The following is a 13,031-nucleotide window of genomic DNA, read 5'->3' on the forward strand; positions in this document are numbered from 1 at the left end:
ATAGAAAATTCAAACATATATTTCCAAATGAACATATTCATACACCATGACACAATATCAAGACAATATAGCGAAATAAAGCAGTTAACATGATCATACACCATCTACCATAAGGCCATAATTTCTGCCATGTTTTACAACCAAAAGCAGAAGGCCATTGTAACTGCCATGTTACAACCAAAAGCATAACACAATAGTTGCTGCCATGTTACATCCAAAGTAAAGGATGCTAAGTTTGCCATATTACAACCAAAAGCATAGAGAAGATAAGCACAACACTAGTACTTCCTTCTCTTTGGGGTCAACTTTCTAGCTTTCGAGCTTGAGGCCATGTCATATGCTATCATGGTGTCCTCCACGGTTGGGGTAGGTTGCTGCGACGCCTCATCAGCCAATGCCATGGCCAACATCCTTCTTGTGACTGGATTGGGACTTCCTTGCAGACTCTGTGGCATAGTGAGCATGTGCCTGGTTGGAGTGACAGCCACATCAAGTTCTGGTGTTGCATGTGTTGCCTCATCAGCCAACGTCGAAGCCAACATGCTGCATGTATCGAGAAATGTAATGAGTGCAAGTTAAAATAGACATTGTTGTAGTATGTGGATGTGTTACCTTCTTGTCACTGGATTGGGACTGCCTTGAAGACTTTGTGGCATGGTGATCATGTGCCTATTGGGAGTGACAACAACTTCAGGTTGTTGGGCTGCCACTTCAGGTTTCGGTGCTGAGGCATCATCATCAACTGGATATCTTGGTGCTCTCTTCTTTCTTTTCCTGCACAAGGTACACTAGTAGAAAAAGGGTCAAATGTGAAGCACATTAGTGCCGGTTTGAATTTGAGCCGGCACTAATGTGACCATTAGTGCCGGTTCCAACGGCTAGGCGGGCGGGCATCATTAGTACCGGTTCGTGGGTAACCTTTAGTACCGGTTCATGCCATGAACCGGTACTAATGAGGCTGTGCCAGACTATGGTCAGTCTGGGGCCCCACGAAGACCTTTAGTACCGGTTCATGCCATGAATCGGTACTAGAGTTTCTTTGTAAGCTGAATTTTAGTCCCACCTCGCCAAGAGAGAGGCAGTATGAGCGGTTTATAAGCCGTGAGTGCACAGACAATGACGAAGAGTTGCAATGCTCACCTACATGTTGATTAGCTTCAAGCCTTGCGGAATAGCATGGATTGCACTCAGCTATGTGCAGTGCAGTCTACACTATTCCGAATGGCTTGAAGCAAATTAACCAGCATTGCACTTCTTTTTTATTTTTAATAACTTATTTGAACTCCGGACTTCTTTTGTGTTCAGTATGCAGCATTCAAAGTGACGTCATCAATTTCCAACATGTTCTGACATCATTTGTTGTTTTTCGGTCATTTACCTAATTGTTTAGAGAGCTAAATGACCGTGAAATTGAAAATCACTACAAAATCAATCCTGAAAATGTTGAAACTTGGCATGGTATCATCATATCACCCGCATAGCATGCGCGAAAGAGTAGAGAGGGTCACGGCAAAAACTGGACGCACTTCGTGTACAAACTGGACAAACCCTTTCAGAGTATCAGGGTTTCGGACGAGAACTCATCTGTTACACGACCACTTCAATGTTTTTTAAACTTATTTGAACTCCGGACTTCTTTTGTGTTCAGTATGCAGCATTCAAAGCGACGTCATCAATTTCCAACATGTTCTGACATCATTTGTTGTTTTTCGGTCATTTACCTAATTGTTTAGAGAGCTAAATGACCATGAAATTGAAAATCACTACAAAATGAATCCTGAAAATGTTGAAACTTGGCATGGTATCATCATATCACCCGCATAGCATGCGCGAAAGAGTAGAGAGGGTCACGGCAAAAACTGGACGCACTTCGTGTACAAACTGGACATACTCTTTCGGAGTATCAGGGTTTCGGACGAGAACTCATCTGTTACACGGCCACTTCAATGTTTTTTAAACTTATTTGAACTTCGGACTTCTTTTGTGTTCAGTATGCAGCATTCAAAGCGACGTCATCAATTTCCAACATGTTCTGACATCATTTGTTGTTTTTCGGTCATTTACCTAATTGTTTAGAGAGCTAAATGACCGTGAAATTGAAAATCGCTACAAAATGAATCCTGAAAATGTTGAAACTTGGCATGGTATCATCATATCACCCGCATAGCATGCGCGAAAGAGTAGAGAGGGTGACGGCAAAAACTGGATGCACTTCATGTACAAAATGGACATACTTTTTCGGAGTATCAGGGTTTTCGGACGAGAACTCATCTGTTACACGGCCACTTCAATGTTTTTTAAACTTATTTGAACTCCGGACTTCTTTTGTGTTCAGTATGCAGCATTCAAAGCGACGTCATCAATTTCCAACATGTTCTGACATCATTTGTTGTTTTTCGGTCATTTACCTAATTGTTTAGAGAGCTAAATGACCGTGAAATTGAAAATCCCTACAAAATCAATCCTGAAAATGTTGAAACTTGGCATGGTATCATCATATCACCCGCATAGCATGCGCGAAAGAGTACAGAGGGTCACGGCAAAAACTGGACGCACTTCGTGTACAAACTGGACATACTCTTTCGGAGTATCAGGGTTTCGGACGAGAACTCATCTGTTACACGGCCACTTCAATGTTTTTTAAACTTATTTGAACTCCGGACTTCTTTTGTGTTCAGTATGCAGCATTCAAAGCGACGTCATCAATTTCCAACATGTTCTGACATCATTTGTTGTTTTCCGGTCATTTACCTAATTGTTTAGAGAGCTAAATGACCGTGAAATTGAAAATCACTACAAAATGAATCCTGAAAATGTTGAAACTTGGCATGGTCTCATCATATCACCCGCATAGCATGCGCGAAAGAGTAGAGAGGGTCACGGCAAAAACTGGACGCACTTCGTGTACAAACTGGACATACTCTTTCAGAGTATCAGGGTTTCGGACGGGAACTCATCTGTTACATGGCTACTTCAATGTTTTTTAAACTTATTTGAACTCCGGACTTCTTTTGTGTTCAGTATGCAGCATTCAAAGCGACGTCATCAATTTCCAACATGTTCTGACATCATTTGTTGTTTTTCGGTCATTTACCTAATTGTTTAGAGAGCTAAATGACCGTGAAATTGAAAATCACTACAAAATCAATCCTGAAAATGTTGAAACTTGGCATGGTATCATCATATCACCCGCATAGCATGCGCGAAAGAGTAGAGAGGGTCACGGCAAAAACTGGACGCACTTCGTGTACAAACTGGACAAACCCTTTCAGAGTATCAGGGTTTCGGACAAGAACTCATCTGTTACACGACCACTTCAATGTTTTTTAAACTTATTTGAACTCCGGACTTCTTTTGTGTTCAGTATGCAGCATTCAAAGCGACGTCATCAATTTCCAACATGTTCTGACATCATTTGTTGTTTTTCGGTCATTTACCTAATTGTTTAGAGAGCTAAATGACCATGAAATTGAAAATCACTACAAAATGAATCCTGAAAATGTTGAAACTTGGCATGGTATCATCATATCACCCGCATAGCATGCGCGAAAGAGTAGAGAGGGTCACGGCAAAAACTGGACGCACTTCGTGTACAAACTGGACATACCCTTTTGGAGTATCAGGGTTTCGGACGAGAACTCATCTGTTACACGGTCACTTCAATGTTTTTTAAACTTATTTGAACTCCAGACTTCTTTTGTGTTCAGTATGCAGCATTCAAAGCGACGTCATCAATTTCCAACATGTTCTGACATCATTTGTTGTTTTTCGGTCATTTACCTAATTGTTTAGAGAGCTAAATGACCGTGAAATTGAAAATCGCTACAAAATGAATCCTGAAAATGTTGAAACTTGGCATGGTATCATCATATCACCCGCATAGCATGCGCGAAAGAGTAGAGAGGGTCACGGCAAAAACTGGACGCAGTTCATGTACAAACTGGACATACTCTTTCGGAGTATCAGGGTTTTGGACGAGAACTCATCTGTTACACGGCCACTTCAATGTTTTTTAAACTTATTTGAACTCCGGACTTCTTTTGTGTTCAGTATGCAGCATTCAAAGCGACGTCATCAATTTCCAACATGTTCTAACATCATTTGTTGTTTTTCGGTCATTTACCTAATTGTTCAGTATGCAGCATTCAATTTCCAGAAGAAAATAAATAGAAGAAAAGAAATAATACAGAAAATAAAAAAACTATACAAAAAAATTACTCAAAAATAAATAGAAGAAAATAAATAATGCAGAAAAGAAAAAACTATATAAAAAACTACTCAAAAATAAATAGAAGAAAATAAATAATGCAAAAAAACTATATAAAAAATTTGTTGGCGCGCTGCCCAGTGGGCCTGCCAGACCTAGGGTGTGCAAATGCAGGCCCAGAAGGGCCAGCAGGCTCACAGGGCAGCGCGCCCTAGTTAATTAGGCCCAGAAGCCTGCTATATAGAGAAGCTCGAAGGAGCAGCTGCGGCTGGGTTTATAAACCAGTGCGGCTGCCCTTCGCTCGGCGAGGTGGGACTAAACATTGTGCACCGCCGGTGGCAGCGCACAACCTTTAGTACCGGTTGGTCGCTCCAACCGGTACTAAAGGGGGGGTCTTTAGTACCGGTTCGTGGCACGAACCGGTACTAAAGGGGCCGTTTCCCGCCCCTTGGCCTTGCGAAAATTGGCCTTTAGTACCGGTTGGTGGCTCCAACCGGCACTAAAGACCCCTCCTATATATATGGAACCTATGAAAAAATTAGTTCATCGACCACCAGTAGTTCTTCTCGATCCAAACTTCTTCGCCGCGCGCCCGTCGCCCCATCGGCGCCGCCCTCGCCGCCCCCGCCAACCGGTACTAAGGGGGGGGGGGTCTTTAGTACCGGTTCGTGGCACGAACCGGTACTAAAGGGGCCGTTTCCCGCCCCTTGGCCTTGCGAAAATTGGCCTTTAGTACCGGTTGGTGGCTCCAACCGGCACTAAAGACCCCTCCTATATATATGGAACCTATGAAAAAATTAGTTCATCGACCACCAGTAGTTCTTCTCGATCCAAACTTCTTCGCCGCGCGCCCGTCGCCCCATCGCGCGCCGCCCTCGCCGCCCCCGCCGCCCGTCGCCGTCACCGCCCGACCCGTCGCCCCCGCCGCACCCGTACGTCGCCGCCGCCTCTCGCCCGCCGCGCCCGTCCCCCCGTACGTCGCCGCCGCCTCTCTCCCGCCGCGCCCGTCCCCCCGTCGTCGCCCGCCGCCGCCCGTACGCCGCCGTCCCCCGGTCGTATGTACACACACATACACACACATTGTTAATTTTTACTTATTTTCTATTTTCTGTTGTTTAGATCAATGTTAGATAAATTACGTAGATAATAATGTTAGAATGTTAATGGTTAGATGAATTATATGGAAAAGATGTTAAATATTAATGTCAAATATATTTTACATGAATTAGAACAAATTGAACTAGTTGAATTAGTATAGCTAGATATTAATTAGGTATATATATGAGATTATTTGAACTAGTTGAATTAATATAACTAGTTTATTTTTAGTATGAAAATTAATAGAACAAGTTTATTTTTAGTAAGAAATTTAGGTATATGAGATTTGATGATCTAATCAAAATATTACTATATAGAACTACCTACTTTATTTTAGTAAGAAATTAATAGAACTAGTTTATTTTTAGTAAATGCTTAGTTGAATTAATAGAACTAGTTTATTTAGTTGAATTAATAGAACTAGTAAGTGTTTAATGTTTCACCTATATATGAACATATATGTTAGATATTAGATGAATTAGTTTAATTAATTAGTTGAACTAGTTAGTTGAATTAGTTTAATTAATTAGGTATATTTTTCGTAAGTGCTTAGTTGAACTAGTTGAATTAACAGAATTAGTTGAATTAATAGAACTAATAAGTGTTTAATGTTTCACCTATGAACATAGGAATGTCGTCTGACGACGAACACGATTTCATTATGTGTGAATACTGCGAAGACCAGTGCGGCCTGTGCGGCCAAAATTTTCTAGTTGATGATAGACGCTTCAACATCAAGCTGGATGAGAACTTTGAAGTGGATACAGTAAGTCACAACGACAAGTCTTTTTTCGTAATTAAGCATGACTTATGCTTCATTTTGCTTCACCTTTTAATTTTAATTTTTCACTATTCTACTAGTGTATCCCCTGCCATGCAAGAATTTTTGTCTTGGATAAGATAGGTTTCAGTCCTAACGAAACTATGGAGGTAAAAAGAGTTACTTGAAGACCGAGCATGGTTATACCTTCAACGTCAAATTATACAATGTGGACACATACACCTATTTTGAATGCAAAACTTGGCAAGCACTATGCAAGGCTTATGCATTTGAGCCTGATATGGTTATCACCTTTGATATTCGTCCGGAAGATGATATTGAAGGTAATAGAGACATCTGGGTCGATGTGCAGACGCCTCCAGTTCTACCATTATGTAAGTTTCTCAACCATATTTATGTCTTCGATATGAGATTATTTGAACCAGTTATATAATTAATAGATCTCAATTAATATTGACAGCTTACTTCCAGTCAAGCAAACATGTTCGGCGCTTGGTAGACAGGACCATCCACTGTCCCGGAGCTGAACTAAACTGCGAGGAGACAAGTCATTATGTTTCATGGCTTGAGGATCTTGATGCTGTCAAGACAAACTTCTTTCCTGCACTTAGAAATGTTAGTACTCAAAACGTGCGACCAATAGTGTTCGTACTGAACTATGGTCACATATATTTAGGAAAGATGGTAAGATTTCTACTATTTCTTCTCAGTGCATCTTTTGCATACATTATTTTTTTAAGCTAAACTTCATTGCTAAGTATGTTACTATACGATGTTCTTCAACAGGGACTCCCGATGAATGTTGTGCCTGATTGGATCGAGACTAAAGGTACCATGAATATTGTTAGCTTACAGCCAATATATCCTACAATGCACTTTAGTGCATTCAGGATTTCTAATAGCGAGGAATGCTTAATAGTAAAAGACTGGAGCAAAATTGTGAACGATCACAGAGAAGTACTAGGGGGCAGCAATCAGAAGCGCGACCCACGATTAGGAGACAGGCTCATCTGCATGCTCCAATATGATGAATCAGCAAAGCTATACATGTTCTATGCTATTTTACCTGAGAGAGAGCAGCAGGAGTGATTAATTAGCTAGTTCATGCTCTTAGTACTTGTCCTCTCATGTCCGTGTTCTTCGTCCTGAACTTAATCTCAAACAGTGATTTGCTTTTGTGGTGTTATGAACTCTTATAATATCATTACCATGTTGAACTCGATGATATCTTTGCTATGAAAACCGTTGGTGATGATATATATGATGCAAGAGTTTTTATATTAATTAATATGATGATGATGAGTTATTATATCATTTATGAAAGAAATTGCATATTAGTTTCAACTGGATGGATTCTAGCTAAGTGATCAAGTATATATATGCCATATCCATATTACCTCGATCACTTAAGTAGGTGATCAAGTATATGTAATATGGATATGACATATACTTGATGACTTAGCTAGGATCCACACGCATCCAGTCAAACTAATCACCTAATGATTTAACAACTCATTATAATGTAAAACAATCACTAAATTAAATTGAAAACACATAATTAAAGTAAAAAAACCAAAACACACCAAAACATTTAGTACCGGTTGGTGTTACCAACCGGTACTAATGTCCTACGCGCCCACAGAGCTGGCTCGTGCCACGTGTTTGCCCTTTAGCACCGGTTCGTGCTGAACTGGTACTAAAGGGGGGGGGCTTTAGTGCCCACACTTTAGTGCCGGTTATGGAACCGGCACTAAAGGGCCTTACGAACCGGTGCTGTTGCCCGGTTCTGCACTAGTGGTAGTACACAGTAAAATAAGTGATGAAATAAACATTGATCATTACAAGTGATGAAATAAACATAAATCATCACACGTACCTTGGCCTTGGTCCATTCAGCGGACAGGTGGACTGCCTGTGGCCTAAAATGTGGCATCTTTTGCATCTATTCTTGCTGCCTAGCTATTTTGGTTCTTTCTTATTTTTAGGACCACCATCTCCACCTTCGAGGAAGCTCTTGTACCTGTTTTTTCTAGTCCTTCCAACACCTCTTTTCTTGTCTAATGGAGCCTCCATGTCAAACGGAAATTGTACATGTGACCATTGAGACCTATCTGCCAATGGCTCAACCTCTCCAGCATATGCTGCCCTAAACTTCTCTAGGGAGAAATAGTCATGCACGTAATCCTCCCATTTGGGGTTCCTTCTATCCAGCAAGAAAGCAAGTGCATGCTCACAAGGCTTCCCTGTGTGCTGCCACTCCAAGCACGTGCACTCGCTTTGGGCAGTTTTCACAACATGTCGCAAGTTGTATTTACTTGTATCCCTCACCTCACAACTTGCAACTCCAGATTTCCCAACTTTCAAATGTTTAAGTCCCCTTGTCCTATTATGAATCTGTTGGATGATGGCTGGAATAATTTTTCCTTTCAGTTTCATTCCAACCTTTCTCCTTTTCTCACGAAATTTCATGACTAGCTCTCTAAGAGTGTCAGCTAGCTCATCAGGTGGCAACTCTTTGTAATCTTTAATCCAACCATTAAAAGACTCAGCAAGGTTATTATTGATGTAATCACATTTAATTGAGAGGTCAAACATGCATCTCGTCCATTTTAAGCTATGGTACCTTGAGAGATACTCATGCACATCAGGTGCTTCTGCTAGGATTTTATTCATGTGGTAGTTAAAAACTTGTGGCCTATATGCCCTAGCAGCTGGCCACATTCTGCCAAACACATCTCCTTGGAACTTTTTAGAGAAGTTAGCCATGAGATGCCTAAAACACTCTCTTTGATCTGCATGAGGGAATATTTTTTTGACTGCATTCTCTAAACCTTTACATGCATTTGTGCATATAGCTAAAGGGGAAACAAGACCTAATGCCCTGTTTAGTTGTGACATGAACCATGTCCAATTTTCATCGGTTTCACCATCAATGAATGCAAATGCTAGAGGATACATCCAATATGCCCATCTAATGCTGTACAAGCTGCTAAGTGACCTCTCCATTTACCGGTGAGTGCAGTTGAATCTATACTGAGATATGGTCTACAACCAACTTTAAAGCCATCAATGCAAGGTTTAAGAGCCATAAAGAATCGATTAAAGCGAACAATACCGTGAACCATCTTCATATCTATTGGGGAACGTAGTAATTTAAAAAAAAAATCCTACGCACACGCAAGATCATGGTGATGCATAGCAACGAGAGGGGAGAGTGTTATCTACGTACCCTCGTAGACCGGAAGCGGAAGCGTTAGCACAACGCGGTTGATGTAGTCGTACGTCTTCACGGCCCGACCGATCAAGCACCGAAACTACAGCACCTCCGAGTTCTAGCACACGTTCAGCTCGATGACGATCCCCGGACTCCGATCCAGCAAAGTGTCGGGGATGAGTTCCGTCAGCACGACGGCGTGGTGACGATCTTGATGTTTTACCGTCGCAGGGCTTTGCCTAAGCACCGCTACAATATTATCAAGGACTATGGTGGAGGGGGGCACCGCACACGGCTAAGAGATCAATGATCAACTATTGTGTCTATGGGGTGCCCCCTTGCCCCCGTATATAAAGGAGTGGAGGAGGGGGCCGGCTAAGGAGGGTGGCGCGCCCTAGGGGGGAGTCCAACTCCCACAGGGAGTAGGACTCCCCTTTTTTCTATTAGGAGTAGGAGAGGGAAGGAAGAGGAAGGAGGGAGGAAGGAAAGGGGGGCGGCCCCCCTTCCCAATTCGGATTGGGCTTGGGGGGACGCGCCCCCTCCCTTGCTCCTTTCCCCTCCTTTCCACTAAGGCCCAATAAGGCCCATATACCTCCCGGGGGGTTCCTATAACCTCCCGGTGATCCGGTATTGTCCAAATATAGTCGTCCAATATATCGATTTTTATGTCTCGACCATTTCGAGACTCCTCGTCAAGTCCGTGATCACATCCGGGACTCCCAACAACCTTCGGTACATCAAAATATATAAACTCATAATGAAACTGTCATCGTAACGTTAAGTGTGCGGACCCTACAGGTTCGAGAACAATGTAGACATGACCGAGACACGTCTTCGGTCAATAACCAATAGCGGAACCTGGATGCTCATATTGGCTCCTACATATTCTACGAAGATCTTTATCGGTCAGACCGCATAACAACATACGTTTGTTCCCTTTGTCATCGGTATGTTACTTGCCCGAGATTCGATCGTCGGTATGTCAATACCTAGTTCAATCTCGTTACCGACAAGTCTCTTTACTCGTTCTGTAATACATCATCTTGCAACTAACTTTATTAGTTGTATTGCTTGCAAGGCTTTAAGTGATGTGCATTACCGAGAGGGCCCAGAGATACCTCTCCGACAATCGGAGTGACAAATCCTAATCTCGAAATACGCCAACCCAACATGTACCTTTGGAGACACCTGTAGAGCACCTTTATAATCACCCAGTTACGTTGTGACGTTTGGTAGCACACAAAGTGTTCCTCCGGTAAACGGGAGTTGCATAATCTCATAGTCATAGGAACATGTATAAGTCATGAAGAAAGCAATAGCAACATACTAAACGATCGTGTGCTAAGCTAATGGAATGGGTCATGTCAATCACATCATTCTCCTAATGATGTGATCCCGTTAATCAAATGACAACTCATGTCTATGGTTAGGAAACATAACCATCTTCGATTAACGAGCTAGTCAAGTAGAGGCATACTAGTGACACTTTGTTTGTCTATGTATTCACACAAGTATTATGTTTCCGGTTAATACAATTCTAGCATGAATAATAAACATTTATCATGATATAAGGAAATAAATAATAACTTTAGTATTGCCTCTAGGGCATATTTCCTTCAATATCCACCTCTACAATGCTGCCTGGGGATCTCTTCTCAACTTCTGCTTTGAAGTTAAACAAATATTGAAAACTCTGCCTCATGCTACCATATATCTATTTCTGTGCTATATCTTTGCCTTTCCACACTGTATGATACTAAATGGTTGTGCCATATGTATCTTCCAAATGCCCCAACAGCTCTTTGCATCCAATAGTAGGGTCACTCTGTATAATGGGTACAGTCCTTTATGCTACCCATCCTTGATATGGCATGCTGCTTTTTATTCTACCAGTAGAGGAGCACTTGTGCTTCACGGAAATCTTGGTAACCTGCAATACAAGATGAAACACATCACAACATAGGAAAAACTTATGAAAAACATAGAAAAAACAGCAACAATAACAATGCTTAAATAAAACGTTAGTACCCTTATGCTTTGTCCATCAGTCCTTATTCTAGCTGTAATCCTCCATGGACAACCCTTGGCTCTACATTTGCCAAGATACCCTTTCTTATCAGTCTTATATCCCCAAATGTCAATTTCCCTTTTAATTGCATATTGTCTGATAGCCATCCTAAAATCTTTCATTGAAGGAAACAAAGCACCAAGATACATCTGCGGGTTCTCTTTGTCATATGCAATATCCTCCTCTGGTGGCACACTATCATCAACAGGAATGGCAGCCTCAATGAAAAGTTGACGATCCTCCTCATCGGTCATGTAAACTTCCTCACTAGGTGGAGAAGGTGGTGGCTCGGAGAACACCTCATCGTTGATACCAAGAATATCACACATATTCTCTTCGGTTATGGGAATGTCGACATCGTTGATACCAAGAGGATCACACATATTGTCATCACATATGGGTGGAGCTATCTCAATCAAGCTCCAATCTGTGGGTGGTTCTTCCTGGGTAAGCACAGAGGACTCACATCTCTCACTACTATCAACCACATCACAAACACTTTGAAATTGCATTGTAGCTGGGTGGTCAACATCATCCGGTGAAAACTCCATATCATCTGGAAAAACTCTATACTGACTCCCCATTGGCTGTGCCAACTCAAAAGCTGACAAGTTTGAATTATCAACAACCATAGATGAGCTAGCACTGCATTCTACAGAAGTGTTTGTTGCTGCCTTCTTACTAGCAGCACTTGGCTTTTTGGGAGCTGGTGGGTTTTGGGGTTTTCTAGGAGCACTTGGCTTTCTGGGGGCAGCTGGTTTTTTAGGAGCTGGTGGTTTTACGGGATTTTTTGGAGCAGTTGGCTTTTTGGGAGCCTTCTTCTTTCCTACTTTCTTTGCATTGGGTGCCTCCAATGTAACAACCTCAGCTAACAGAAATGATTTCTTGGCCTCAAAGTCCCAATGATTGCCAATAAAGTGTGAATTCAATTGTTGGCCATTAAGTACAAGATCAACAGTGCTCTCAACGGTGTCTAATGCAAACAACCGCACCTCTTGGCCAATCCCCATTTTGATATGTTGTGCCACAACTTCATTGAAGCTAACCCATGACATATCGAAAATGTTAAAATCAAACACAACGTCATGCTTGTCAATGACTTGCTCGCTTCCATCATCAAGCTTGTAGACATAAGGAGCTACTCTAATAGTTAATGTGAACACCAGCAGCGGCCGATGCGGCCTACTCGACAATGACCAATAACGAACAACATACGATGGAGTTAGCATCTATTCACTAACGTGCATTCAGATGAGCACCAAAAAGAAGCTACTTTGCTTTCTCACCTCGGCTCGGGAACAAACAAAGAAGGAAAGTCGAAGCCGTCTCCAACAATGTGCTCACCCCTCTCCGGTTCGGCCATCTCCAACACCTAGCTCATCTGAGTTATGTGGTCTGCAACAGCAAGAAATCAAGCAAACATGAGATATACAACAAAGTAAGTAGCTTGTGTACAGAACAACTTAGAACATTAACAGGGTCAACTTGCTCGTGTACAGCACATAACGGCGGCAGCAGAAGCACACAAGCAACGGTGGCACATCACGGCCACAACCAAGCCAGAAGCCGCCTCGCCGCCGCGCCGCCTGCCCTAACCCTAGGGCCGGCCGCCTCACCGCCGCGCCGCCTGCCCTAACCCTAGGGGCTCCGCCGGGGAGATGAG

The 13,031-nt window shown here is 42.3% G+C and overlaps 1 protein-coding gene and 1 pseudogene across 1 annotated transcript; both read right to left on the bottom strand.

Annotated features, from left to right (window-relative positions):
- Window positions 1-278: 278 nt before the first annotated feature.
- On the bottom strand, window positions 279-12,731 carry LOC147974416 (uncharacterized). Its single transcript, XM_087519467.1, has 3 exons — window positions 12,655-12,731; window positions 12,361-12,550; window positions 279-515 (listed from the first exon to the last, which is right to left on the bottom strand). Exons 1-3 carry the CDS (start codon window positions 12,729-12,731, stop codon window positions 279-281), a joined length of 504 nt encoding a protein of 167 aa, XP_087375593.1.
- Window positions 8,046-9,175, bottom strand: LOC147974417 (uncharacterized; annotated as a pseudogene).
- Window positions 12,732-13,031: the final 300 nt, after the last annotated feature.

The sequence above is a fragment of the Triticum urartu genome, chromosome 4A (genome assembly GCF_056163025.1).
Source record: "Triticum urartu cultivar PI428250 chromosome 4A, HENAU_Tu73, whole genome shotgun sequence".
NCBI lineage: Eukaryota > Viridiplantae > Streptophyta > Magnoliopsida > Poales > Poaceae > Triticum > Triticum urartu.